At 42.9% G+C, this 11,115-nt stretch overlaps 1 protein-coding gene across 1 annotated transcript; it reads left to right on the forward strand.

Moving 5' to 3' along the window:
* Window positions 1-610: 610 nt before the first annotated feature.
* Window positions 611-2,105, forward strand: LOC115149650 (zinc finger protein 271-like). The gene is made up of 2 exons (XM_029692596.1): window positions 611-1,869; window positions 1,951-2,105. The coding sequence occupies exons 1-2, from the start codon at window positions 611-613 to the stop codon at window positions 2,087-2,089; spliced, it is 1,398 nt and encodes a 465-aa protein (XP_029548456.1). The 3' UTR covers window positions 2,090-2,105.
* The last annotated feature ends 9,010 nt before the right edge of the window (window positions 2,106-11,115 follow it).

Here is an 11,115-nt window from a genome sequence, read left to right on the forward strand (position 1 = left end):
CCAGATATACTACATCCATAACTAGTGGTTTCCTCATGACCAGATATACTACATCCATAACTAGTGGTTTCTTCATTAGCGGGAGGAGTTTCTACAACAACTTGCATTGCCCTCGTGCCGCAATTTTAGCAAACACAGAAAGGGGCCTATATTGGAGACCAGAAGTCATTTGGCACATTGCTTAGGGTTTCAACAACATGAATAACTTATTTCTAGTCTACAATCTTAGATGTTACTACTAATGTGAAAACAAGACTAAATCTGACTATTGTTGCTATCTTGACTGTCTCCATTTTCAAATTTAACAGACTTCAATTGTTGTACAACTTCATGGGTATGCTCTGGGCATCACCCTTTACCTCAAATAAACAGTGGATTTCCACTGTTGTGGGACTTTAACCATCTGTCTGACTTTGTCATTCACACAGGAGAGAGACACGACTATCGTGGATCCTCTGGGGAGCCTGAACAACCTCATGATGCTGACAAGGCAGAGAAGAGTCTCTCCACATTAGAACACCTCAAGAAACACCAGCAGAGACCCACAGGGAAGAGAACTCACAGCTGCTCTGACTGTGGGAAGAGATTCACCTCATCAACAGCCATTAAAATGCATCAGAGAATCCACACACTAGAGAAACCTTATAGCTGTACTCAATGTGGGAAGAGTTTTGATACATCTAGCCATCTTAATGTACACCAAAAAACACACACAGGAGACAAACCTTATACCTGTGATCGATGTGGGAAGAGTTTTACTCGGCTAAGCAGCCTGATAGCACACCAGAGAATACACACAGGAGAGAAACCGTATAGCTGTGATGAATGTGGGAAGAGTTTTACTCAGCTAAGCAGCCTGATATCACACCAGAGAATACACACAGGAGAGAAACCGTATAGCTGTGATGAATGTGGGAAGAGTTTTACTCAGCTAAGCAGCCTGATATCACACCAGAGAATACACACAGGAGAGAAACCATATAGCTGTGATGAATGTGGGAAGAGATTTACTAAGTCGAGCAATCTGACTCTTCACCAGAGAACACACACAGGAGAGAAACCTTATAGCTGTACTCAATGTGGGAAGAGTTTTACTCATTCAACCAGCCTGATATTACACCAGAGAACACACACAGGAGAGAAACCTTATAGCTGCGATCAATGTGGGAAGAGTTTTACTCAGCTAGGCAGCCTGATATCACACCAAAGAATACACACAGGAGAGAAACCATATAGCTGTGATGAATGTGGGAAGAGTTTTACTACTACGAGCCATCTGACTCTTCACCAGAGAACACACACAGGAGAGAAACCTTATAGCTGTACTCAATGTGGGAAGAGTTTTGTTCAATCTTGTGAACTGAAGATACACCAGAGAACACACACAGGAGAGAAACCTTATAGCTGTACTGAATGTGGGAAGAGTTTTGTTCAATCTTGCGAACTGAAGATACACCAGAGAATACACACAGGAGAGAAACCTTATAGCTGTATTCAATGTGGGAAGAGTTTTGTTCAATCTGGAGAACTGAAGATACACCAGAGAACACACACAGGAGAGAAACCTTATAGCTGTGATGAATGTGGGAAGAGTTATAATGATTCTAGCAATCTGACTCGACACCAGAGAACACACACAGGAAAGAAACCATATAGCTGTGATGAATGTGGGAAGAGTTTTACTACATCTAGCATTCTGACTCTTCACAGGAGAACACACACAGGAGAGAAACCTTATAGCTGTACTCAATGTGGGAAGAATTTTACTCATTCAACCAGCCTGATATCACACCAGAGAACACACACAGGAGAGAAATCTTATATCTGTGATCAATGTGGGAAGTGTTTTACTCAGCTAAGCAACCTGGTATCACACCAGAGAACACACAGGAGAGATACCGTATAGCTGTGATGAATGTGGGAAGAGTTTTACTTTGTCAGCAATCTGACTGTTCACCAGAGAAAACACACTGGAGAGAAACCCTATAGCTGTACTCAATGTGGGAAGTTATTTATAACATCTAGCCATATGAAGATACACCAGAGAACACACACAGGAGAGAAACCTCAAGGCTGTGACCAGAGATAATCTGATTAAAGATCTCTGATCAAATATCAGAAAATACATACATGAAGGAGTTGTTTCATGATATCAATGAATTAATGTCACAATGTAGAATGTTTTAACATTGTAGTAGGAGTATTTTAATGATGTCACAATGTAGAATGTTTTAACATTGTAGTAGGAGTATTTTAATGATGTCACAATGTAGAACCCTAAACGTTTGTCCCCTGTTCTATTGATTTCAACATGATATGGATATTAGACTCAGGGGGAAAATCCAGGCTCTGAATTGAAAGAGTACTATTTATGTGATTTAACAAAAAGTGACTAACAAAAAAAGAGTTGTGTTACACTTACCACATTGGTGACCCACTGGAATCAAAATGCAACACTTCAAAATGTAGTAATCTGTTTTCTACAAAGGTTCCTCTAACCAGTGATGTTCACATTATTCCCAGATTCCATGTGGTTTTTGAGCTGTTACTTTAACAGGACGTGCAACCTCATCTCCCTTCTGTCACACAATTGATTTCAACATGATATCGATGAGTTATGACAAATAAGTGTTGCGTTCCTTTGTTTAGCGACCCCTACATTGAAATGCATCTCTCCAAAATGTAGCTGACTGTCTTCTGCAGGTTGTCCTCTAACCAGTGAGGTGAAAGATATCTCCCATTTCCATGTTTTTTTAGTTGTGCTAGTTTCAACAGCACGTACAACCTGATTTTCCCCCCTTAATCGATATCAGTGATTTATTGCTACTTGTCAAAACAACAGCGTTTTTGGTGCTTGTGCAGTTTATAACGTGCTTGTATAAGTAAATACAAGTAATATGATTATTGTGGCAGATGTTTGTATATGTATTACATTTTATGTTTAGGTTTTCAATTTATCACAAACTGTTTCTGCATTTGGACTATTGATTTGGACACGTTTAAACTGTGACATTGGGGATATCCCACCTAGCAAAATGTCATTGAAAATAAGACTTTGCCCGACATTCAATATAAGTTTGGTTTTAGTTGAAAGTGAAAGTTGAAAAGAAAACAATTTAATTTCAACTTACTTACAGCCTAAACACATAGTCACAGTACAATAATCAATTATATGAACAATCCTACATCACTCCAGTATTTATTTACAACATTCAAGTACTAATTGTCTTTATTCCACTACTGAAGAAGCATGACTCAAACATTAATCCTGACAAAAGATACATTTTATGCCTCACCATTAAGTGAATTATTGCTAATACATATTAACAAAGGGGTGTACATTTGGTTTTTATATTTCATGTTTAATATTCATGTAAGATTTAGTAATCATAATTATTTATGCAACCAACTGATAATTTTTGGTACAATTATATTGACATTGCTGCCCTGCTTTTAGAATATCAGGATTCATTCTGATCTGCCAACCCAAATGTACTAGAGCATGACATTGGGGACTGGGCCCTGATCCAACAACATGCCTATCTAGTGAACCCTGAAAAGAGAGAGAAGCTCCGCAGTGAGGTGGAAAGTTACTACGGATATTGCAGGAGTTTCCTCTTGAAACCAGACATGTCTGTGGTAAGAACAACTTGGTTGCTGATTGTCTCAAGGGTGGGCAGTCAAAAAGATTTGTGTTTTGCGTTTAGCCAGTGCGTTGCCATGGATCACAATTTATTTTGACTGCACGTTTTTCCGTATTGGAGATTAGTTTTGTTTGGGCTCGTTTCAAGGGGATGAGAGTTCTAGAAGCTAGAGAGTTTTAGGAAGATGAGAGTTCTAGAAGCTAGTGAGTTTTAGGATTCTATAGTAAGAAAAAGGCTAAAAAAAATATTTCGATTGTATATTATTATTTAGAAATGTGTTTTTCTTGTTTTTAATTGTTGACACGTCTCGCTCGTTAGCGCGTCTCGCTCGTTAGCGCGTCTCGCTCGTTAGCGCGTCTCGCTCGTTAGCGCGTCCAGCTCGTTAGCGCGTCTAGCTCGTTAGCACGTAGGACGCACTGATTGGTGTCACCTCGTTAGTCAGTATGTGTTACACCTGTGCTGGCTTGTCCATCTCGTTAGTGGGAAGGTGTTTCACCTGAGCTGGTCCAGGTTCTATTTAAGAGTGTCTGGCCCAGTGCTCCAGTTGTCTTGATACATGTGGAGAGTCAACACCTTTAGTTGCTCCACCTTTTTGGTTTGCTTCCTGTCTTTAAGTTTGGTGTGGGATTTTCTTTTGTTTGCCTCTTCTTGGGCAGATTTAGTGGGTCTCATGGTGGGTTTATTTTATGTCCCAGTTGTTGTTACTAGTCAACTTCCAGTGGACACTGAGAGCAAAACTGCAAGATTATGTTATAATACTTTTATTGCATCAAATGGTTGTTTTATGCAACAGAATAGAGGGTTCTTAGAACTATTGTGTCTGTGTGTTCTACTGAGGATGGGCCTCTGGGAGAAAACACTGACAGGAGATTTACAATGTCTTTTGGGTGATAAAACCTAAAGAGACCACATTCCAGAGCATGAGTTAATGTTTCTGTTCTATATGGTACCAGGGAGAGATGACCCTAGGGCCAGACCCTGGTCTCTACACAAAGAGTACTGTTTTTACAGCAGATACTGTCTGCTGAGAATTATAAGTATATTTCATACAAATCTTAACCTTGTGACCCGTTCTATACATCTGTTGTTCGTCATGTAGGTTGAAAGGGGTGTATCTTGGCTGTAAAAGACCTTTGTACTTTTGTCCCATGGGTCCACCAGCCATCATTATCGTAGGGCACTCAATTGATTCCCTTTATGTGTACGTTGTATTGACCTGCTCCCTAATTTATAAGTGAATAAAGATTTAGTTTAAGAATAACTCTGACTTGTGATAAGTTTGTCTCTCCTCAATTGATATTAAAGAAAATAACAACCACATTTGGGGATGTGAATCTTCACTTGGTGACCGCTCCTGGTGACCTGGGTAAATGGTGCACCAGGGATCCCTCAAACTTGGGATCTCAGGGAGACCACACTGCGGGAACGGAGCAAATGGACCCACCTTTGTTCTGAGAGGCAGCCAGCCGAGTGGATACCACATCTCAAATGTAGTTTTAAAAAAGAAAGAGGTGAGCGAAACACGCAAAGTGGAGTTTTTAGAAAAGAGTGTGTATTCCTGTGTGGAGGTGTAAACAGGGCCCAGTCAGTAGGCTCTGAGGCTGTCAGCTATCTATGAACTGGATGAAAACTAGAATCTGTGTTTACTAGTTAAGACCATTTATGGTATAGTATAAGATAGTACGGTGCACCTGTAATTGTTTTAAACCTGTAATTTTTTTAAACCTGTACCCCATTTTAGAAATATTGAAAGATGTAAATGTATGAGTTGCATTTTCCTAGGAACTAACCATGACATAGAAATGTGAAAATATTCCTGCAGGTTAAAATATTGTTGAAAAACAAGTAATTGATTAGGTATGTTTGGGAATAGCATTGTGTGACTGTGATATGAGAGTTGTGTGACTGTGATATGAGAGTTGTGTGACTGTGGAAATGAGTCTTAAATGTAAATGTAAATCATAATGAATCAGATTACATGGAGAGGAGGGACCTGATCCTATATCATAATGAATCAGATTACATGGAGAGGGGGGACCTGATCCTTGATCATAATGAATCAGATTACATGGAGAGGGGGGGACCTGATCCTAGATCATAATGAATCAGATTACATGGAGAGGAGGGACCTGATCCTATATCATAATGAATCAGATTACATGGAGAGGGGGGACCTGATCCTAGATCATAATGAATCAGATTACATGGAGAGGGGGGACCTGATCCTAGATCATAATGAATCAGATTACATGGAGAGGGGGGACCTGATCCTAGATCATAATGAATCAGATTACATGGAGAGGAGGGACCTGATCCTAGATCATAATGAATCAGATTACATTGAGAGCCGGATATATATAATATACCCTACTATTTTTTATATTTAATATGCCATAAACGATTGTTTTTTTTAACAGTTTCATTAATTCATTGTAATTAACTTAATCATTATGACACACCCCTCTCTATTGTCATTGGTTGCACTAATTGCACTGTTCGTCTACATAACCTGGTTCAAGTATTGATGACATCACCCTGAAGAAGGCACAGTGATGCTGAAACGTTGGTAAATACCCAATAAATTACTGGGAGTTTATATATGGAGTGTGGGATTCTCTTTATTTTGATAACGCTTATGTAGTTGCCATCTTTTTGTGTTTTTCAGGCAGCCTGGGAAAGAACTGAAAAAACTCACTAAAGAGTCAAGACAGAGACACCAGAAAGACCCAAGAAGACTTGGACGCAGCATCAGAGGACAGAGAGGGATGTTCAGAACTCACTCAGTCTGGTCAGTTGGTGAGGGTAGACTTGGAGGCTGCTTACCTGACATGGAGGAAGTCCCCCCTCCTCTCCCCTACCTTCCCTATACCCCCCTCCCTTCCCTATACCCCCTCCTCTCCCCTACCTTCCCTATACCCCCTCCTCTCCCCTACCTTCCCTATACCCCCTCCTCTCCCCTATCTTCCCTATACTCCCTCCTCTCCCCTACCTTCCCTATACCCCCTCCTCTCCCCTACATTCCCTATACCCCTCTTTCCCCTACCTTCCCTATACCCCCCTCCTCTGCCCTACCTTCTCTATCCCCCCTCCTCTGCCCTACCTTCTCTATAACCCCTCCTCTTCCCTACCTTCCCTATACCCCCTCCTCTCCCCTACCGTCCCTATACCCCCTCCTCTCCCCTACCTTCCCTATACCCCCTCCTCTCCCCTACCTTCCCTATACCCCCCCTCCACTCCCCTACCTTCCCTATATCCCCCCTCCTCTCCCCTACCTTCCCTATCCCCCCCTCCTCTCCCCTACCTACCCTATACCCCCCTCCTCTCCCCTACCTTCCCTATACCCCCTCCTCTCCCCTACCTTACCTATACCCCCTCCTCTCTCCTACCTTCCCTATACCCCCTCCTCTTCCCTATCTTCCCTATACCCCCCCGTCCCCTATTATGTTGGACCATCATGTTTATTTGTTTGAATCTTGTCTTTGTCTGTGATTAGGTTAGAAGAGAATGACTCCTCAACCCAAGAGGCCCTGGAGCAGCTGTGATCAGGTTAGAAGAGAATGACTCCTCAACCCAAGAGGCCCTGGAGCAGCTGTGATCAGGTTAGAAGAGAATGACTCCTCAACCCAAGAGGTCCTGGAGCAGCTGTGATCAGGTTAGAAGAGAATGACTCCTCAACCCAAGAGGCCCTGGAGCAGCTGTGATCAGGTTAGAAGAGAATGACTCCTCAACCCAAGAGGCCCTGGAGCAGCTGTGATCAGGTTAGAAGAGAATGACTCCTCAACCCAAGAGGCCCTGGAGCAGCTGTGATCAGGTTAGAAGAGAATGACTCCTCAACCCAAGAGGCCCTGGAGCAGCTGTGATCAGGTTAGAAGAGAATGACTCCTCAACCCAAGAGGCCCTGGAGCAGCTGTGATCAGGTTAGAAGAGAATGACTCCTCAACCCAAGAGGCCCTGGAGCAGCTGTGATCAGGTTAGAAGAGAATGACTTCTCAACCCAAGAGGCCCTGGAGCAGCTGTGAGAGAGCATCAGTGTGGAAGCATTTGGGGAAATTTAAAGGTTTCCTGGAAAAGAGGATTGACTGTTATGTAAAGGGTCAGAGCCACTGAGTGGACAAAATATTAAGGATACCTTCCTAATATTGAGTTACGCCTGGTCAGTTTGTCAAGGAAAGAAAGGTGTCCTTAATGTTTTGTGTTAATTACATAATAATTTTACATTTATGGATTGTTTTATGTAGCCTATTGTTTTCTATTCATTCAACCTGCCATCTACCCACCTGGGGACTGAGGGTTATGAGAGAACCCCCACATCACTAGCTTCTCTTTATTCAACCTGCCATCTACCCACCTGGGGACTGAGGGTTATGAGAGAACCCCCACATCACTAGCTTCTCTATATTCAACCTGCCATCTACCCACCTGGGGACTGAGGGTTATGAGAGAACCCCCACATCACTAGCTTCTCTTTATTCAACCTGCCATCTACCCACCTGGGGACTGAGGGTTATGAGAGAACCCCCACATCACTAGCTTCTCTTTATTCAACCTGCCATCTACCCACCTGGGGACTGAGGGTTATGAGAGAACCCCCACATCACTAGCTTCTCTTTATTCAACCTTCCATCTACCCACCTGGGGACTGAGGGTTATGAGAGAACCCCCACATCACTAGCTTCTCTTTATTCAACCTGCCATCTACCCACCTGGGGACTGAGGGTTATGAGAGAACCCCCACATCACTAGCTTCTCTATATTCAACCTGCCATCTACCCACCTGGGGACTGAGGGTTATGAGAGAACCCCCACATCACTAGCTTCTCTATATTCAACCTGCCATCTACCCACCTGGGGACTGAGGGTTATGAGAGAACCCCCACATCACTAGCTTCTCTTTATTCAACCTGCCATCTACCCACCTGGGGACTGAGGGTTATGAGAGAACCCCCACATCACTAGCTTGCATGTTCTGCAGCCTTGTAAAGATAAGGAGGGGACGACTGGGAGGCAGGTTGGCATTTATTGTTATGAATCTTGCCCTGGAGGCAGTTTGGCATTTATTGTCATGAATCTTGTTCTGGAGGCAGGTTGGCATTTATTGTCATGAATCTTGCCCTGGAGGCAGTTTGGCATTTATTGTCATGAATCTTGCCCTGGAGGCAGTTCACAAAGTATTCCCTAGCTGGCACAGGCACAAAGTAATACATTCAGATTTTAATCCTAACCTCAACCCTAACCACACTGCTAATCCTTCCCTTAAATTAAGACCATAAAACAAAATTCTTTTCCACAGCCAATTCTGACTTTGCAGCTGACATATCTAGAGGAAATCGCACAGTTCTGCCTCCAGGTCAAGATTCATGACAAACGTCAACATGAGACAGGGAGAAGCAATGTAAAAATCAATAACGAAATTGTTTTCACAATTAACATGCTTTTTCTTGTTTCAAGTATGTTTTATTATGAAAAGTACAATATATCCATGTATACTTGTACAACTATGGAGCGTATGTCCACATATAATTGTACAATTTGTTTTTCCAACATAAAAGACAAGAAATTATCACATTGGTATTTTAACAGTGTTATTGTAAGAGTTTAAATGTTTAAACAGAGGATACATCTAAAACAGGATAAAACAAGTGCAGTATGTTCTGAGAATGTTACTTTAACGTTGACTCATAACGTCACACTATAACTTCATGGGAGTCTTGTGGAAAGACTGCATGTTGTTTTGGGTGGATTGTGTGACGTCTTCATCAACATTTTGCAGAATATTCCGGTAATATTTTCACCTCTTGTCGGCTGCAGACATTCATAAGGAGTTCCAGTAGTTTATTTGTCATTTGCAGGTATTAAAAGTAATACATACATTGTAATTCCTTGTTGGATCTCTCTCACATAAAGGACAGTACATACCAGAGGAGGCTGCTGAGGGGAGGACGGCTCATAATAATGTCTGGAACAGAGTGAATGAAATGGAACACATGGAAACCACGTGTTTGATACCATTCCACTTATTCCACTCCAGCCATTACAAGCCTGTCCTCCCTAAATAAGGTCCCACCAACCTCCTGTGGTACAAACACAAACAGTAAAATATATCATGAAAAATGCAAAGTGGTAAAAGATCTGAAAATATTACAAGCCTGTCATGTGTGAGTGTCCAGTGTGTGTTTGCCCAATGTTTGTGTGGGTGGCCAGCGTGTGCGTGTGTGTGCCTAGTGTGTGTCTGTGTCCAGAGTGTGTGTGTGTGTGTGTGTGTGTGTGTGTCCAGTGTCTGTATTCAGTGTGTGTGTTGAGTGTGTGTGTGTGTTCAATGTGTGTTTGTGTGTGTTCAGTGTGTGTGTATCGAGTGTGCTTGTCAAGCATGTGTGTGTCAAGCGTGTGTGTGTGTCCAGTGAGTGTGTGTCCAGTGTGTGTGTGTGTGTGTCCAGTAAGTGTGTGTGTCCAATGTGTGTGTGTGTATCCAGTGTGTGTGTGTCAGTGTGTGTGTGTGTGTGTGTGTATCCAGTGTGTGTGTGTGTGTGTGTGTCAGTGTTTGTGTGTGTGTATGTGTGTGTGTATCCAGTGTGTTTGTCAAGCATGTGTGTCCAGTGAGTGTGTGTCCAGTGTGTGTGTGTGTGTGTGTGTGTGTGTGTGTATATCCAGTGTGTGTGTGTGTGTGTGTGTCAGTGTTTGTGTGTGTGTATGTGTGTGTGTATCCAGTGTGTTTGTCAAGCATGTGTGTCCAGTGAGTGTGTGTCCAGTGAGTGTGTGTGTGTGTGTGTGTGTGTGTGTGTGTGTGTGTGTGTGTGTGTGTGTGTGTGTCCAGTGAGTGTGTGTCCAGTGAGTTTGTGTGTGTGTGTCCAGTGAGTATGTGTGTGTGTGTGTGTCCAGTGAGTATGTGTGTGTGTGTGTGTCCAGTGAGTATGTGTGTGTGTGTGTGTCCAGTGAGTATGTGTGTGTGTGTCCAGTGAGTATGTGTGTGTGTGTCCAGTGAGTATGTGTGTCCAGTGAGTATGTTTCAGTGTGTGTGTGTGTGTTTCAGTGTGTGTGTGTGTGTTCAGAGTGTGTCCAGTGTGTGTGTGTGTCCAAAGTGTGTTTCATTGTGTGTGTGTGTGTGTGTCCCGAGTGTGTGTGTGTGTGTTCAGTGTGTGTGTGTGTGTGTGTGTCCAATGTGTGGGTGTGTATGTCCAGAGTGTGTATGTCCAGAGTGTGTGTGTGTGTGTCCAGAGTGTGTGTGTGTGTGTGTCCAGAGTGTGTGTGTGTGTGTCCAGAGTGTGTGTGTGTGTGTGTCCAGAGTGTGTGTGTGTGTGTGTGTGTCCAGAGTGTGTGTGTGTGTGTGTGTGTCCAGAGTGTGTGTGTGTGTGTGTGTCCAGAGTGTGTGTGTGTGTGTGTGTGTGTGAGAGAGTATGTGCCCAGTGTGTGTGTCCAGTGTCTCAAGTGTGTGTGTGCAGTATGTGTGTGTGTGTTCAGTGTGTCCAGTGTGTGT

This window comes from Salmo trutta, chromosome 15 (assembly GCF_901001165.1).
Source record: "Salmo trutta chromosome 15, fSalTru1.1, whole genome shotgun sequence".
NCBI lineage: Eukaryota > Metazoa > Chordata > Actinopteri > Salmoniformes > Salmonidae > Salmo > Salmo trutta.